Below are 18,853 nucleotides of genomic sequence, written 5' to 3'. Positions count from 1 at the left end.
AGCAAATTGGATTTTTATAAAGGGAAACATAAAATTACAACAACAACAAAATTAAATACTGATTTAAATATTTTATTGTTTATTATTATTATTATTATTACATATTTATTTATATATATATATATATATATATATATATATATATATATATATATATATATATAGTAGAGCTGGTGAAAATGTGACAGCAAAAATAAAGCATCACTCCTTATATTAAATGTTATTAAATTACTATAACAATTACAATTGAATATAATTATGTATTAAGCAGCTTCACAATTAAAAAATAAATAAATAAAAAATAAAAAAAACAGGAAGTTTAAAACAACTTAATCCTAACGGAATATGTCCCAAAACACACTACAGAAGACCATTTTTGAATGGTTTTAATGGTTAAAAACTGATGGTTTGTGATTTAAATTGTAGTGGAAACCATTAGATATTTCTGTGATGGTTTCTATTGTTTTTTCAGCAGGGAACTGAGTTACATGGACACCATTGAATGTGATGTTTAGCTTCTTGGAAAGCCTTAGTAAAAATAGTTTGCTTTCGATTGTAATTAGACGCTATTGTATTAATTTTATTTAATTTAATTCAGTTTAGTGTATATAACCTTTTCGTCTGTGATTCCTTGGTGCTTATTTTCACGTTTGAAAAGTCTGTTTGCAGGTAATGCATTCATCCGCCGCGAGAAGGCGATAAAGCGCTCTGATCTGCTGCAGGAAATAACCGAGAGCAGAAATGAAAGTTGTTCAAGCGTATAGAACGATTAACTGAACGTTTACTAATGACTCTATTTAAATGGCGTTTACTTCAACATTAGTTGTTTTGGTGATTTACCATGAACTGCTCACGGGATCCAACAGCGTCGAACTAAGCAGGAAATATCTGACGGACGGAGAACGATTGAAGACCTTTCAACGAGGACACGAACATTTCCAGGTACATTTAGTGTACTAACATTAATATCTCACGAACTACAGCATTAAAAACATCATAAGAGCTCAATCACTGCGGCTGATAAGTGACAATGGTTGTTTCGAAACCTAGTGAACTGCCCAAGTAGACACTAGCAGAGAGATACATTTGGCATTTCAAAAAGTTAAGAAAAAAAAAAAAAAACTATTCAATTTTAATAATTCAGTGTTTGCCGAACACAAATTACTTCCTTTTTTACTTTTCATGAGAAAAAAAAAAACGTGTCTTTATGGTATAGACCAATTTCGTGTAGACGTCACAGTTACGTCACTCGCAGCTGCGCGCGCATTGTGGTGGCAGAAACACACGGTAACAAGCGGAGTGTCAGAATCGGAATGCAAATAATTTTTTATAGAATACTGTCGTCAAAAACACCATTTGAAGCTAAACGCAGACCTTTAAACGGACAGACTAATTAATGAACATTGTAAGCATTGTTACTCTAAATTGGTAACAGAGTTTGACAGTAACATAATTGACCATTTTATTTTATTTTTGCCAAAAACTCAATTTGCTAGAATAAATGCTAAGAGCACATGACACTAATGAAATCATGATTAAAAGAACTTTAAATAACCCAATGTGTGATCAGTAATAAATTCTGTTTTCCTTTTGATATTGGAACTTTTTAGACTTAAAATATTTTCTCAGAGAGAGCACACATACTTTTCAGTGCTTCAGATCTTATCAGTGAGGCATAGTGCCATCATTTCCTGTATCTTACACTTTTGTGGGAGATAATTCCACCAATTTAATGGGAAAATATGGTACGGTAACAGAGTTGACACAAGATTTATGGTTCATTCAAAAAAGTTCATTTTAAATAATTTAATGTTGTAGAATTAAGTAAATGACTATTTATCATTAAAATCTAAACATTAAAATCATAAAGTAAATCTATAGTTACTAACCTTGCCGCAATATAAAATATAAGTTTTACGGAACATATTTAAAAAGAAAAAATGTAGGCAATGCTAGTAATGCTATTAGTTTCTTTCATGTGATGTGACACATTTCCTCATGTGATTAGCATCTCACCTGTTGCTCAAGGTGTCTCTGGTCATGTCTTGTTTTGTCTGATTGTAGAACTCACTCAAGAGACAAGCCTTTCTGAATTCAGTACTGAAGAAATCAAACCAGTCTGCCCGTTATGGCATCAACCAGTTCTCGGACTTATCTCCACAGCAATTCAGAGGTGACTAAATGCAGGTTATGGATGAAAGCACTTTGTATGATATCATCTAACTTGTCTGATTTTTTTTCTCAGAGCGATATCTCACAGCCTGGACTGAGACGGCTCCGAAGTTTGACCCCTCTAGGTCTGGAATTCAAGTTAAGATGAATTATCCACCCAAGTTTGATTGGAGGGACCGTGGAATTGTCGGACCTGTTCGAAACCAGGAGTCGGTATGGTGTAGATATTAAGACTAGGGTTTACATCTTTTTCCACTCATGTAAATACTCAAAACATGTGACTTTTTTTCTTACTGTGTGTAATAGATAAGTTTACTCTGCATTACTTCTTGCTCTTTTGTGTAGTGTGGAGGATGCTGGGCCTTCAGTGTGGTGGAGGCCATTGAAACAGTATCTGCTAAAGATGGTGGAAAACTGCAGCAGCTCAGTGTGCAGCAGGTTATAGATTGCTCTTATGAAAATGAGGGCTGTAATGGCGGATCTCCTGTCGGAGCTCTGGATTGGTTGGCACAGGTGCTGTCATCTGCTTTCTCTTTTTCTTGTGATGATATAACTGGGAAAGATTAAATAATGTTTATTGATATTGATAGTGGAATCATAACCTTCAGTTTTGATGGTTTGGATACCCCTGTCCAAAAATGTTTTCAACATTGATAATAATTAGAAATGTTTATTGAGCACCAAATCAGTATATTATTTATATATATATGTGTGTGTGTGCACGTTTTTTTAACAAATGAGGTAATTTGTGAATTAAAAGTCAATTGCAAATAGGTGTAATAAGGTGTACGCAATACAATCGCACTGCTTTTATTTTCAAGGCAACAGCTTTGTTTTCTGATAATGAAACAACTTAAAATCAGTTCGAAACTGATTTTATTTCTGTAAACTCATAAAAAGAACAAAACGTTGCTTTTGTAAAATAATGAAAGCAGGAAAAAGAACTGAAACTCAGCGTACGGCTGTCTCACAGACATGTGAAATAGGCTGTAGCCTATCTATAGAAAGTTTAAAATGTCTACTTTTAAACGAACCAATTCAAAAACAAATATTTCCTGATTATTGTGATCTGTATGAAGGTTGCATTTCTGTCTAAAGGTGCAGTCCTGGAGATGAGAGAGAATTAATAAATAATTAAAATATCTCCTTTTTTCCAACACATTCATAATCCTTAGACGACTTTTGGGTATCCTATTTTCCTCATCGTTTATAGACTGATACTTTACTGATGTCTGGACTCTATTTTCAGCGGTTTAGAAAAATATAAAGAGATGGTTCAATATAGCTATTTATAATGAATACATTCTATCAGAATGTGTATTTCAGGTTTTGACTGCGGATGTCACATCCATAATCTTTGAAATACTTGATTTTTTGTTCAAAGTTGAGTCAAAAGTTGTGATGGTAGTTTTTACCTAGTGGTATAACTGTGTGTTCCACATTTTCATTGTATGATTGTAATGTTCCATTTATTGTTTTTTTATGAAGAGATATAAAATATATTGGGCAGAAGTGAGTTAGGTGTATTGGTCCGGCCCTCTGCAACCGCCCAAGTTTCTCATGTGGCCCCTTGGGAAAATTAATTGCCCACCTAATTTCCATTGATGTATGGTTTGTTAGAATAGGACAATATTTGGCTGAGATACAACTATTTGAAAATCTGGAATCTGAGGGTGCAAAAAAAGTCAAAATATTGAGGAAAATCTCCTTTAAAGTTGTCTCTCTAAAGTTGTGAAGTCCTTAGCAATGCATATTACTAATCAAAAAGTTTTGATATATTTACAGCAGGAAATTTACAAAATATCTTCTTTAAGTAAAATATCTTTACTTAATTTCCTAATGAATTTTGGCATAAAAGAAAAATGGATACTTTTAACCCATACAATGTATTGTTGGCTATTGCTACAAATATACCAGTGCTAAAGACTGGTTTTGTGGTCCAGGGTCACATATAATATTATTATTATTATTATTAAAATAGAAACCATTTATTTTAAATTGTAACAATATTTCACAATATTACAGTTTTTACTTCAATTTTGATTAAATAATTTAAAAAAAATCTTACAGACCCCAAACTTTTAAACCGTTGTGCAACAAAGTTTGTACAGGTTATTATTATCCTATTATCATTATTTTTATATTTCTTAAATTTGCAAACAAGACACTTCGAATCTTACAGCTGATTAAAAGCAGTAATCATGTTGGTCAGATCTGTGATATGCATTGTGAAGTGCACATTCTAAGCTTTTAAATGACACCTTTCTTTGAAAAGCGTTTTAATTAGTATGTTAATAAGGCTCTTAATTAATTATATAGCTGCAGCAGTTTTGAGACGGTTAAAACTTGAAAGTGAAAAAAAAAAGGAATTTGTCCGTTCCAGCCACAACAAGTTGCTGATTAAAGGTGTTTATCATCCCAGAAATTCCATAATTGGCACATTCTCATATCCTGTTTTGTGTATCCTTTTTCAGACTAAACTGAAGTTGGTGAATGAGGCACAGTATCCCTTCAAAGACATGGCTGGGATCTGCCAGTACTTTCCTCAGTCTCACACTGGAGTGGCAGTGAGGAATTACTCAGCTTATGACTTCAGGTAATGAATGTAGCATGCAGGTGGCTTGAGCTTTACATCAACAGTCAGCTGTGCCATTGCATTAAGTGCAGTGCAGACCTCATGTACTATTAAAATTCAAGGTTGAAGTTTGTCGGGATGTGGGCCAATGTTTTCTGTTTACTCATTTGTTCTTGTCAGCTCTGTTTGCAACTCAGGGTCAGGTGCTGAACGGCCACTGACTGTACACTCACAAAGCTCACGTACCACTGATCAAATACCAAACCAAGCACTTCTGACCTGTGCTTCGTTGTCTTACATTTGTGCCAGATGTCAGTCTGTGTCTTACATAGTGTTCTTATTGTGACAAGACAATTTTTGTCTTAACCAACTGGGTCAACCAGCGAGCCGTTTTGCCGGTTGCATGGTTTGGTTTCAAGCTATGTTTCACAGTTTCCACAAAATATTAACACAACTGCTTTCAAAGTTGATAATAACAAAATGTTTCTTGAGCGCCCAGTCAGCATATTAGGATGATTTCTGAATGATGTGACACTAAAGACTGGAGTAATGATGCTGAAAATTCAGCTTTACCATCACAGGAATAAATTACATTTGAAAATATACTGAAACAGAAAATGGTTCTTTTAAATTGTGCAGTATTTTTGTGTTCAATTTGGAAATGAGCTAGTAATGAACTAAGTCAATTTAAGTATTGTATGCAAAGTCCCATGGGATTGATACAGTTGAAGTCAAAAGTTTACATACACCTTGCAGAATCTGCTAAATGTTAATTATTTTACCAAAATAAGAGGGATCATACAAAATGCAGCTGTGGATCATTCAGGTAACAACACAGTATTAAGAATCATTTTTATAAATTCAGCTATTGCAAGGTGCATGTAAACTTTTGACTTCAACTGTATGTTGCTGTAGTGGACAGGAGGAGGTGATGAAGAGTGTGCTGGTGGAGTCGGGGCCTCTTGTTGTCATTGTGGATGCCATCAGCTGGCAGGATTACCTCGGCGGCATCATTCAGCACCACTGCTCCAGCCACAACGCCAACCATGCCGTCCTGATCACCGGTTATGATACCACAGGTACACACACACACAGACACGGGTGGTTAAACACTCTTTACTTGTGCCTCAGACCATATAAAGGTTCAGAGCGCTGGCCTTCACGGATTACGTCCTGTCAAGGGCACAAAATTGAGCCGACACTGGCAAACACTGGCTGTGCGCCAACATCCCAGAAAACTGCCTGATGTGTGCACAATAATCAGCAAGCTGTCCGCCGCGTTTATCCTCTGCGATGATTTGTTCTCTCTTGTTTGTTTACTAGTTTAAATTAGGTACTTTCAGGGTAAAGTAGAGAAATTGATGCTCCGTGTGTAATGCCAAAACTGTTACTGCAAGCATTATTAATCATTTCATACTGTTATACTATGTAGAGTGACTTGTTATTAATCATTTCCCATTTGGGGTACATTTTCAATGATGTGTCTTCCTATTTTGTCACAGGGGAAGTGCCGTATTGGATAGTACGCAATTCATGGGGGACCTCATGGGGTGACAATGGATATGCTTACATAAAAATAGGGAATGACATGTGTGGTAAGTTTATATAGTGACCCATTTTTAATGCTTTTTTACCTTGTTGACAGTCACAGTGATATACGTAATACATTCTGCTGCTGTGAGGCATTGTGTGCGTTCATAAATATTCATGAAATGTTTGGATGTTGGCAAAAGCTCAATACTGTTTGTAATGTAAAAATCGAATCATAAATGCTTAGTTGATCATGTTTAAATTCAAATCAGATGATTTGGAAATGATGTAGCGAGGTTATTTTGAAGTCGTGATCTTGTTTGTCAATTGCTTTGAATGACTTTACACAATGTCAGATGACAATCAACAGCCACTCTCTCTCTTTTCCCAGGCATTGCGGACAACGTTGCTGCTGTTTTTGTGTAACTGTCAATAATCTTTGTACTTCCGTGAAAAGACTGTGGCAGATCGACATTTTAAAATATCAACCTCAGGACGGAAATCCTCCAGTGTAGCTGATGAGAATTGTAAAAATTCTCACGGGGATGCGGATAACAAATCCTGTTGCCTCTCGAATGCAAAGCAAGTACGCTGCTATTTGAGCTAATACACCACATTCCTAATCCCAGCCACTGTAGCCCAAAATAATCACAGTCAGAGCCGGATTCTATTTTAGTTATGCAACACACACCAGCTAGATTAGTCCATAAGGATGTTTTAATCTTTAGAAAACCCTGTTAGTGAATACAAGTGCACAACTGAGCACTTATTGTATTGTGACATTGCACTAATATAGGACACACAAGTGAACTCATCTGCAAAAATGTGAAAATATTATTATATGTGAATAATAATTACAGTCCTAAAGAGTTTTAGGCATTTATAAACTGCATTTATAAACATTTTTAACTACAAAGTTTACTTTTTATTCTGTTTTACAGTTTTGCATTTGCTAATGCATTTTAAAAAATAATCAGAAATGTTTACGTATAGTATATAAACTCTATTCTATCCAAGTTTATTCATGTTTACATTTTGACAAAAAAACATGGTCTATTTTATTTTATTTTATTTTTTTCAAATAAACAAGAAGTTTCTCTATGTGTGTGTATTGTATTTACAAAATAGAAATCAGGTGATTACATGTTAAAATATTATATTATATTGACAGTATGTACACAAGTGCATCAACAGTTTTACTGATGTAGATATTTTGTTGACGCTGTTGTTAAATTGACTTTTCATATTCATATCTTTTCAATTCATATTCTAGAACTTCTGTAAAATCAGCACAGCTTTGTAGCCTCTCATTCTGTCATTTAAAAAGTTTTTGGTGACATAAATCTGGGTGATGGTAGACTTGTGAGGTGTGAAGCTTTTTTTTTTTCTTCTGTACTCTGCAAACGCTGTCCATCCTTTGCTCATCCCTCCATCTGTTTAGTCTGAGTCATCGCTGCTGCTGCTGCAGTAGGAGCTGTCGCAGCATTCGGCCATGTATAGGAAGGTGTGCTCACTCGGGTCCATCTTGGGAACCCACTCCCTCGGAACCAGGAAGGTGGCCAGGTTAAACAGATCAACAAACACCTTGTAGCGATCACTGGCAAAACATACATAAGGCTTATCAATACACCCTGTTCTTGTTTTTGAGTGGTTCGTGTTTAGAAGATGGTTTGCATATTGCTGCCAATTCACATCTCATTTTCCAGCATTGTGTTTCACATGGATAATTCCAACAGATGCAGAGTGTTTCATCTGAAGACTGGATTTGTCCCAGATTATTTGGCCTACCTGACAGTGGAGCGCAGGTACTGATAGCCTGATGAGCCACCTGTGCCGTCTTTACTGCCAATCATTCTGTGCACCATACACACATGGTTGTCTAGGGGAAAATTCTGGTATAAATTATGCAGGAAGTAAAATAAAGTCATTATTGATATGCAAAAGAAAATCTTTTGTTCTCTTTTATTCAGTGTTGACACTCCTAATAGGCTTTGCCCACAGGGTGTTTTAGGTCAGGTTTATTTGCAGTTCTGATGCTTTATGTTTTCAGTGGTGTCACATACATCTCCATTTTGTCATGAGAGTGTCGATGTCCATCAGAGATGTCAGGAGCTGGAAAGGAACCTGAAAGCGAGGCTCCTCCCTGAGAACAGATGGCGATAAGTTGAGTTACAAATGAGCTATCAGGAAACATTTTCAGGAAAGTACCATGGTATTCTTTTATGTATCATGGAGTATCATGTAAATACTATATGCATATGAATATGGCAAGGATCATTCAGTACAATGACATATATCAAGAAGTACCATATTACATCTGATTTTAAAAGTATATTTAAAAATATTAAGGTAATGTTTTGTAGTATCTTTCAGACAAGAGTCAGATTTAACTTGGGTTGGTTTTTAATCATGCAAGTTTTCAACACTACCAATAATGACATGAACTAATATACAGGTGCATCTCAAAAAATTTGAATATTGTGAAAATGGTTTTTTTAAAGTAAAACTTTCATATATATTCTAGATTCATTACATGTAAAGTAAAACATTTCAGAAGTTTTTTATTTTTAATTTTTTTAATTTTGATGATTAGAGCTTACAGCTCATGAAAGTCAAAAATCAGTATCAAAATATTAGAATATTTACATTTGAGTTTCATTAAATGACAATCCCTACAGTATAAATTTCAGGTATCTCTTGTTCTTTGAAACCTCAATAATGGGGAAGACTGCTGACTTGGCAATGGTCCAGAAGACAATCATTGACACACTCCACAAAGAGGGTAAGTCACAGAAGGTCATTACTGAAAGGGGTGGCTGTTCACAGAGTGCTGTATCAAAGCATATTACATGCAAAGTTGACTGGAAGGAAGAAATTGGGTAGGAAAAGATGCACAAGCAACAGGGATGACCGCAAGTTTGAGAATATTGTCAAGCAAAGCTGATTCAAACACTTGGGAGAGCTTCACAAGGAGTGGACTGAAGCTGGAGTCAGTGCATCAAGAGTCACCATGCTCAGACATCTTCAGGAAAAGGGCTACCAAGCCACTTCTGAAACGGAAACAGCGTCAGAAGCATCTTACCTGGGCTAAGGAGAAAAAGAACTGGACTGTTGCTCAGTGGTCCAAAGTCTTCTTTTCAGATAAAAGTAAATTTTGCATTTCATTTGGAAGTCAAGGTCTGGAGTCTGGAGGAAGACTGGAGAGGCACAGAATCCAAGCTGCTTGAAGTCCAGTGTGAAGTTTCTGAAGTCAGTGATGATTTGGGGTGCCGTGACATCTGCTGGCGTTGGTCCACTGTGTTTTATCAAGTCCAAAGTAAATGCAGCCGTCTACCAGGAGATTTTGGAGCACTTTATGCTTCCATCTGCTGACAAGCTTTATGGAGATGCTAATTTCCTTTTCCAGCAGGACTTTAGCACCTGCCCACAGTGCCAAAACCACTTCCAAGTGGTTTGCTGACCATGATATTACTGTGCTTGATTGGCCAGCCAACATGCGTGACCTGAACCCCACATATGGAATCTATGGGATATTTTCAAGAGAAAGATGAGAAACAGTCGGTCCAACAATACAGACGAGCTGAAGGCTCAATAGTGCCTCAGCAGTGCCACAGGCTGATCGCTTCCATGCCACACCTCACTGATGATGGAGTTTGTGCTAAAGGAGCCCCGACCAAGTATTGAGTGCATAAATGAACATACTTTAAAGAACTTGAACTTTTCTGTTTTCCAAATCCTTTTTTTGATTGATCTTAGGAAATATTGTAATATTTTGAGATACTGGATTTTTGACTTTCATGAGCTGTAAGCTCTAATCATCAAAATTAAAACACAAAAACTTTTGAAACATTTTACTTTACTTGTAATGAATCTAGAATATATGAAAGTTTCATTTTTTGAAAATTCAAAATTAACTTTTTCACGATTCAAATTTTTTGAGATGCACCTCCTGTATATACATTAGTTAACTGTAAACTACTGTTCAATGTTAGTATGTTACCTAATGCATTAAATGTTAATATATTCTACTATTCTTTTTTAAAGAAATTAATGATTTTATTCAGCAGAGATTATTTAAATTGTTCAGCAAAGTGACAGTAAAAACATGTATAATGTTACAGAAGATTTGAAAATGACGTTCTTTTGAACTTTCTATTCATCAAAGAACCCTGAAAATGATTTCACAATTGATAATAAGACATGTTTCTCGAATAAATCAGCATATTAGAATGATTTCTGAAGGATCATATGACACTGAAGACTGGAGTAATGGCTGATGGCTTTGCCATCACAAAAATAAATTATATTTTAAAATTAAAAATTTAAATTTAAATTTAAAATTGTAATAATATTTCACAAAATGACTGTTATCACTGTATGTTTTATTTTATTTTAATGCAGCCTTGTTGAGCATAAGAGTCTTAGAACAGCATCTTAACTGATTAAATTAGTAGGTCATCCTGCAGATAGATGTACCTGTAGAAGTAGATCATCAGTGCTCCTTGCAGTGCTTTATAGGACAGCCTCCTCTGACCTGCACAGACAAAAGCAGATATTCACTTGTAACCGCTAGAGGATATGTCACTTGACATTGTATCTCTGCAGCGTCTCGAGAGCTTTGCTGACCTGTGCTTACTAAGTGATCGTGTCTTTTCTCATCAAAGAGTGATAAGAAAATGTCTCTCTGCTTAATGAGCTCGCCCATCATCTCCTCTTTCATCTCGGAGGCTGGTTTTTGCTATTAAGAGGAAACAAGAGTTGTCACTTACAACTTAGCATTGCACAGCATTATCCAGGGATCCTCCACATACCTCTATTATTTCTTTCTCTCTCCTGAGCCCCTCGAAAATATTGGTTTCCAGTTTCCCCCAAAAATTGAAGCCATCTTCCTCCAAGCCAGGCGTTCTCTCCAGCCATTGCTGGAAAGTATTGATTGCTTATGAGAAATGGTAATCAGCAGGTTTCCGTCTGGTAGATTAATCCTGACTTGATATATAAATTGGCTACGTAACCTATTCCTCTCTGAATAGCAATAACCTGTAAGTTATGTTTAATTCAAGTTACGGTTCTCGTGCTGAATTTCATTGATTAATACAGTGTTCACGACTTCACAGCTAATATTTCATCTTATAATGACATTTCCCTCAGGTTTACCTCCACTAACTGCAGCAGCGTGGGCTCCTGCTCTGAATGGAGGAGCAGCTCACTTTCCTGGTCACGGAAATTGTCCCGGTAATGCCTTCTGTTGTAAGGGACCCTCTGGTTGTGCGGGACCCCAATCTTGTTTTCCAATAGTCGAAACTGCAGACTCTGGAAGCCTGAAGCAGGTGAGAGATATTCCCTGTGCACAAAAAAACGCAGATCAATCGAGTTAAATGCAATTATGCTAAACACTGCCATTGATTTTGATTTAACAAATTAGTGCCATCTAATGCTTATTTACTGAGTTAGCTATCTCCCGTCTCTTGAGTGTTAGCACATTTCCAACAGCAAGTTTGCCCAAATAATGCTGTTATCCAGGAAATGCAATGCTTGTTTTCAGTAATTGTTTGGCAGTAAGGCTTTTTTTAAGCAGTATTAGGAATCGAAATAATGAGAATTATATATACCTTACCTGAAGTCATAGAAGTCTAAGGCAGTCATGGTTTCCAGAACAGCAAACTGGTCGAGCAGCAATCTGAATATCATCACAATCCTGTGGATGCGAGTGTTGACTTTGAGCATGTTTCGCTCGTCACGTACCTGAGAAAATGTGTAGTACATTTCCATTCATTTTCAGGAGTCTTTATAGAAAATGTCCCTGACACATGACATTTAAATAGAGAAGTATCTTAAACTAGACTGAAGGTGGCAGCCTCATGCTGCAGTGCACATCCTTTCTCTGAACTGAACTAAACTGAAGGTTTGGGCTGTTCATCTTTGTCTTGAAGGCCCCCAAACAATAAATGAACTGATTTTTTTATTAGGTTTAGAAGCATGCATACTGTATATGGCACTTCGATGAGAATCCCAAATATCCTTATAAAATGTGAAGTAATATAAAAAAATCACTATTTTTGGAATGATGAAATAATGACATTTATAATGATAAAAAGATTTTTATTTCAAATAATTGCCGTTCTTTTGAACTTTCTATTCATCAAAGAATTCTGAAAAAAAGGTATCACTTTAATATTAAGAAGCCCAACTGTTTTCAGTGTTGATAATAAGAAAAAGAAATGTTTGCTGGAATGGAGTAATGACTGCTGGAAATTCAACTTTACCATCAAAGGAATAAATTGCAATTAAAAATATATTAAAATAGAAAACGTTTATTTTCAATTTTTAATGATATTTCACAATATTTCAGCTTTAGAGAACACAAGAGACCTCTTACAAAAACATTAAAAAAAAAAAAAAAAATCTTACAACCTTACTTTTGAATGCTAATGCAGAATAGCACAAAAGAAAAGATAATAATATTCAAATGATTTCCCTGGTTCTGTCTGTGTTGGTGTTTTATTTACAGATATTACAGAAAATCATTCATCATCTCTCGCTAATCTCTTCTTTGTGCCCTGTCAGCTTGAACCTTCATTAGATGTAATATTCTTTAACAAATTTTTAATAGGTGACTTATTAAATGTTAATCGTATTACGTTGATTAAAAGCAGGTCCATTCAAGTTAAGGAGCTAAATTTGATAACTACAGCTGTTTCGTAACCCAGTAACACAAGTCTTTGTGTTTGAGGCTACTCACATGTCCACTGATGAAGATTTCTCTCACTGAGTCCAGCTCCCACAGAACCTGTTTAAACCACAGTTCGTATGCTGCAATACAAGGAATGAGTTAATCATTTCTTCAGGTTACATATGAAAAGTCATTACATTTCAAGGTAAATGTACTGAGGTGCTGCCATTGAACTCCAAGGTTATGAAAGTCATTACATTTCAGCATGTATTTATTTATGTGTTGTGTGTGTGTATATGGATTATGAGTTTGAGTAATGCTGGATTTTCTGGTGTGGTCGGTGCTTGATTGTTGACGTTCAATCAGATCCAGAACATTACATTAAGAGCATATGTCTTGCCTATTTTTGTCTGCAGTGAAACTTGTCAACTTTCAGCTTTATAAACAGGGAAATGAGCATTATTTGCCTGTCGTGTTTTGGGAGCGTTCATTGGAGAGAGGCTAAGCCTGATTTGCCCGAAGGCTGTTTAGCATTTGTTTGGCTCACCTTGATGTGTGACGATGAACAGATGTTCGTCATGGATCTTGTTTCCCTTCAGCTCACTTTGAAGCACCTGAGATGTCACTATTTTATCCAGCTGGGGATGATCGAACATTTTTGTTTCATGGAAAGCAAGCCAAAAAAGGTCTGAAATTACCATTCTTAAAATAGAACATAAAACTAACTAGTTTACTCAAAATCTGAAATGCTTGCATTTCTCAGTGTTAATTGATTTGAATGTACAGACCATTATAATAAACTTTAGATTCCAGGGCCGCCCGCCAATTAATCATGAACTATTTTAGGAGAAGCTATGCTTTACGCTTATTAAAATATATATATAAAAATATCATTATTAAGCATGAGCTAATGTGTAGTTTACCTGCAGATAGTCACCATAAATAAGACCTCCTTTGCTGGCCTTATTAACTCCAGTCTGAGAATCATCGTTCTCATCTTCTTTCAGATGCTGCTTACTGGTTGACCTGTATTTTCATCAAACGCATCAACAGCAAATGCAAGTCAAGTCAAGTCACCTTTATTTATATAGCGCTTTTAACAATACAGATTGTGTCAAAGCACTTAACAGTATCAAATTGGAGGATAGAGTGTCAGTAATGTATAATGATAAGATTAAACACTCAATTTTCAGTTAAAGGCATTTCATTATTGAATTCAGAGATGTCATTGTCTAGCTCAGTTTAGTTTAAATAGTATCTGTGCAATCAAATCAACGATAATCACTAGAAATGAAGAAATACACATTTGAATAGTAACTTTTGTGTACAACATTCAGTGTTCTGATTTCAGATATGGCAGAAACATTATCTTCTACATTTTAGGTAGAAATGTGGCTTTGAGAGTATCATTATGTAATCTCAATTATCTAAATATGTTGAAAGCTGAAGATACATACACAAATTTCCTCTGAAAATAAGGACATCCACTCATGGCTGAAATTTAAATACGAGACAAGCCGGATTGTTTTCTTTCCCTCCACTTCAAAAAGGCAGTTCTCAAGGATGTTGAGATGTTTTATAATGTTTCCCCCCCATGCTGACTGACCAATCGCCTCTAGATCCATCCCACCTCCCTTCTGTCCATGTTCTCCCCCGTGAAAATGTTGTACTTTGTCTTTTTCTTATCTCAGATGAAATCGAACTGAAACAGAACTTTGACTTCATAACATTATGAGCAAGGCTTGTGTACATAAACTGAACGTGTGGCATCATGTCAGAGGGTTCAGATGGACCTAGGCAGTTGAAATTCAATGGTGTTCCTATATTTAGTCCCATTAAAAATGACTGAATTACATCTTATTTTTACTGATTTTACATATATAGAACAATTTGACATGCCAGTATATAAACTTGAACTCATTATGTCTATTAAAGAGCATCAGTGTTATTATTTATACACTGTCATACTTTTTTAATATTTTATGTTATATTAGTACTTTAACTTATTTTATTTCAGATACTTTCCAGTGCAACATTTTTAATTTGTCTATAAAGCTTTTTTAATCAAATATTTAATTTTATTTCAGCTTATTTCAATTAGTTAACTGATGTGAGATGTGTATTTGCAGCTTTTTTAGTTGTGCATTTATATTTTTATTTTATGATATTCTCCTTTCTCATTCTTTTTTTTGCACTAAATTTGGTTCTGTTGCACAAAATGGCAATGTTTGACATTTGATTATGTCAGTGACCTGCTAAACAAACCTCTTACACAGTTTTTAACAGACTGTTCTTGTGCACAAATAAATGTACCTGCTTACACTGTCAATTGTGCTTCTGTTTTAGGTTTTTGAAGATCAGTATCCGTGTGCAGTGGATGCAGAAGGAACAAGGACGGCAGTCAACACAAATTCTGAGTCATGCGTCATTTGAATTATTTACATTCACTGAATCATTTCCGTGGACTCATGTATGCCTGTATACTTGGAAAAGCTTATATGAAAGAATCTGGGACGATTCAACTGTTTATAGAGCCTTTGATGATCTGTCTTTGCATTATGTGTAAATATGCACGCTTTTCAGCTGAATTGTGGGTAACAGGTGAACTCTGGCTGGCCAGAACAGATTGTGAAAGGTTAGAGGGGTTGGAATGAGAGTCTGGGGATCCGATGTTTGTGTCAGAGACACAGCAGGCTTGTCTTTGTGTGGTAGTGTCTTGTGTCCTTGTAAACACCCAGCTCGCTCGGGCACCAGAGTTTGCTGATATTGAGCGGTCTGTGACAGAGATTGGGTGTCACTGTCTTCATACCTTTTGAGAAGAGTTGGCTAATCCATCAAATCTGCCACTTGGGGCATAAGCGACAAAAACGGCTGTCGGAGACAACACTATACAGAAATGAGTGACCTTCATAAACCAAAGGATTCAGTTTAGCTGGTTGGGAATGAGCTAAAACGCTCCAAACGCGGTAAAATGAGTCAACCCATTAGGAAACGTGTTGCAGGGACTTGATTGTGCATAAATGTTGCGTTTGAGGGCAGTGTTAATCAGGAGCCGGGGCAGAACAGTATGGTGCATCGTGGATTAAACCAGAAAACAGAGACCATGGCTAATACGGGTGATCCAGGAAAGGTTTTTCCTCACTGCATTTGCATATCATTAGCATGCATTGCACTGAAACAACACAGTAGTGTTGGTGGCATCATCAGACCTTGCCTGGCTCATGCTTAGTAAATATGATGGCAATTTCCTAAAGGAAGTCAATTGTGTCTTTTAAACGTATATTTATAAATCCACAACTCTTATTATTAAAATCATTTATGCCCAGCTTCAGTTCATTCGTTTGAGTATGGGGTTTGCTATGTGTCTCTCTAGCTTTCCAGTAGAATCTATTTTGCAGTCGTGGGATCCGCAGAAAGCTCCAGCTCAAAAGGGGGCTTTACGTAACACCTCACTTTAAAAGTACAGCCGTGTTATGTAATCTCATGTTCTACTTTACTCTCTTGCTATAGAATTGATAAAGTTATTGCTGCACATACAGTTGTGCTCAAAATTATTCATACCCTTGGTAAATATGATCAAAGGCGGCTGTGAAAATAAATCTTTATCATTAATCCTTTTGATCTTTTTTTTTAAAAAAAATACAAAAATCTAACCTTTCATTGCAGAATAAAAATGTAAAATGGGAGAGAAATATCATTATGAAATAAATGTTTTTCTCTAATACACATTGGCCACAATTAACGGCACCCTTTTATTCAATACTTTTTGAAACCTCCATTTGTCAGTTTAACAGCTCTAAATGTTCTCCTATAGTGCTTGATGAGGTTAGAGAACACCTGACAAGAGATCAGAGACCATCCCTTCCAGAATCACTCCAGACTTTAGATCACTTTAGATTCCCAGCTCCATGTTGGTGCTTCATCTCTTCAGTTCACCACTCATTTTCTATAGGGTTCAGGTCAGAGGACTGGATGGCCAGCAGAAGCTTGGTTTTGTGCTCAGTGACCCATTTTTGTTTTGGTTTTGATGTGTGTTTGTGGATCATTGTCCTGTTGGAAGATCCAACCACGGCCCATTATAAGATTTCTAGCATGGACAGTCAGTTTTTAATTTTTTATCTGTTGGTATTTGATAGAATCCATGATGCCATGTGTCTAAACAAGATGTCCAGGACCTCCGGCAGAAAAATAGGCCCACATCAAAAATACAGCAGTATATTTCATTGTACACATGGGGTACTTTTTTATCCCTGTGTTCACCAAACCCATCTCGAGTGTTTGCTGCTAAAAAGCTATTTTTTTTTTTAGTTTCATCTGACCATAGAAGCCAGTCCCATTTGAAGTTCCAGTCGTGTCTGATACTGAATATGCTGGAGTTTGTTTTTGGATGAGCGAGGAGAATTCTCCAGCTGTGATATGTGGAGAGTCTTTAGCCATTCAAACTCTCCTCCTCATCGTGCATTAGGATGATATAGACACACGTCATCTTCCAGACAGATTTGTAATATCTTTAGTTGACTGGAACCTCTTAAGTATTGCCCTGATGGGGGAAATAGGGATTTTTAATGCTTTAGCTCTTTTCTTACAGCCACTTTCTAAATTTGTGAAGTTCAACAATCTTTTGCTGCACATCAGAAATATATTCTTTGGTTTTACTCCTTGTGATCAATGATTAAGGGAATTTGGCCTTTGTGTTCCTCATTATAATCCTGTGAAACAAAAAGCCAAGGGTGGACAACTTCATGTTCCTAGTCACCCTGGTGTGATAAAAAATACAAATATGAATGGGAATATACTTCATATTAGATATTTTAATCATAAGAATTTCTAGAGGTAACAATAATTGTGGACATTGTGTACTAGAGAAAAATATTTATTTCCTAATGTCATTTGCCCCCGCTTTAACTTTTTTTTTTTTCACTTAAATTAAAGGTTAGACTTTTTAAAAAAAAATTAAATGAAAGATCAAATGGATAAACAGCGCAGACTTATTTTCACAGCCGCCTTTGATCATATTTACCAAGGGTATGAATAATTTTGAGCACAACTGTATATGTATGGTTATTCACAGTCATGTATGGGGTTCAGATGTCAGTATGTAAAAATCTATTATTTGTTAACCAAGGATTAAGGCATATCTGCTGAATTCAGCTATGTCTTTATGGAATAAAGATTTACTTTGTCGTGATACTACCTGAATGCCCAGGTGAAAAAGACGTAGTATTAAATGTATTAAAAATATACTTGAAATTCAAGTAGTATGTTTATAATAAATTTGTATTCCCAACATGCTTATTTGAAGTGCATTAAAAATATACTGAATTGCATTTTAATATATTTCTAAAAAGTATACTAGAAGTACTTTTGTATTAAATATATGCTTAGTTATACTTCTAAGAAATATGCTAAACACAAGCATACTTTTAATGTGTTTATAAAAAGTATACTAGAAATACGTTGGTAATAAATATCTGCTTAATTACACTTTTAAGGAATATACTAAACACAAGCATACTTTGTGACATTTTAGTGTATTTACAAAAAACACACTTATGTTACTCTTACTTAAAATATATTTTATGTGTACTTTGTGTAAGAACATAACAAAATGATTACACTTTTAGTAGGTTTTTAATGTACTTTATATTACAGAAGGCCTACACATGGTTATATTTTAAATATTTCTGTATTTATAACTTTAATATTTGGAAAAGTACGATATTTTGAAAAACATTTTTTGCATTTACAATGTACAAACCTTTGTCAAATATTATTAACCATTGCAGTATTTAAAATATGTTGTTTAATATGGGTTATGCTACTTTGGTTGATTAGGCTGTTGTTCATTACATGATACAATTGTAATAAGTTAGGTGTTTATAAACTTGTTCAAGCTTGACGCCTTT

General features: G+C 35.4%; 2 protein-coding genes across 2 annotated transcripts; one reads left to right on the top strand and one right to left on the bottom strand.

Moving 5' to 3' along the window:
- The first annotated feature begins 684 nt into the window (after positions 1 to 684).
- On the top strand, positions 685 to 7,470 carry ctso (cathepsin O). The gene is made up of 8 exons (XM_058798693.1): positions 685 to 942; positions 2,065 to 2,173; positions 2,246 to 2,385; positions 2,518 to 2,685; positions 4,647 to 4,768; positions 5,663 to 5,826; positions 6,250 to 6,342; positions 6,669 to 7,470. The coding sequence occupies exons 1-8, from the start codon at positions 802 to 804 to the stop codon at positions 6,701 to 6,703; spliced, it is 972 nt and encodes a 323-aa protein (XP_058654676.1). The 5' UTR covers positions 685 to 801; the 3' UTR covers positions 6,704 to 7,470.
- On the bottom strand, positions 7,334 to 14,532 carry tdo2a (tryptophan 2,3-dioxygenase a). The gene is made up of 12 exons (XM_058798692.1): positions 14,405 to 14,532; positions 13,871 to 13,973; positions 13,495 to 13,585; positions 13,017 to 13,087; positions 11,892 to 12,019; positions 11,432 to 11,618; positions 11,089 to 11,196; positions 10,904 to 11,015; positions 10,754 to 10,811; positions 8,341 to 8,420; positions 8,066 to 8,156; positions 7,334 to 7,874 (listed from the first exon to the last, which is right to left on the bottom strand). The coding sequence occupies exons 1-12, from the start codon at positions 14,437 to 14,439 to the stop codon at positions 7,715 to 7,717; spliced, it is 1,224 nt and encodes a 407-aa protein (XP_058654675.1). The 5' UTR covers positions 14,440 to 14,532; the 3' UTR covers positions 7,334 to 7,714.
- Positions 14,533 to 18,853: the final 4,321 nt, after the last annotated feature.

The sequence above is a fragment of the Onychostoma macrolepis genome, chromosome 14 (genome assembly GCF_012432095.1).
Source record: "Onychostoma macrolepis isolate SWU-2019 chromosome 14, ASM1243209v1, whole genome shotgun sequence".
Classification (NCBI taxonomy): Eukaryota; Metazoa; Chordata; class Actinopteri; order Cypriniformes; family Cyprinidae; genus Onychostoma; species Onychostoma macrolepis.
This window is presented reverse-complemented; position numbering and strand designations above follow the sequence as displayed.

Bases quoted from the DNA above. Each gene is read 5' to 3' on its own strand.
- ctso (XM_058798693.1), top strand. From the start codon at position 802: ATGGCGTTTACTTCAACATTAGTTGTTTTGGTGATTTACCATGAACTG. The intron at 2,686-4,646 runs GTGCTGTCATCT...ATCCTTTTTCAG, and splicing joins CTCTGGATTGGTTGGCACAG to ACTAAACTGAAGTTGGTGAA. The intron at 5,827-6,249 runs GTACACACACAC...ATTTTGTCACAG, and splicing joins CACCGGTTATGATACCACAG to GGGAAGTGCCGTATTGGATA.
- tdo2a (XM_058798692.1), bottom strand. From the start codon at position 14,439: ATGAGTGGATGTCCTTATTTTCAGAGGAAATTTGT. The intron at 12,020-13,016 runs GTGAGTAGCCTC...ACATTTTCTCAG, and splicing joins AAATCTTCATCAGTGGACAT to GTACGTGACGAGCGAAACAT. The intron at 10,812-10,903 runs GTCAGCAAAGCT...TTGTCTGTGCAG, and splicing joins CGATCACTTAGTAAGCACAG to GTCAGAGGAGGCTGTCCTAT.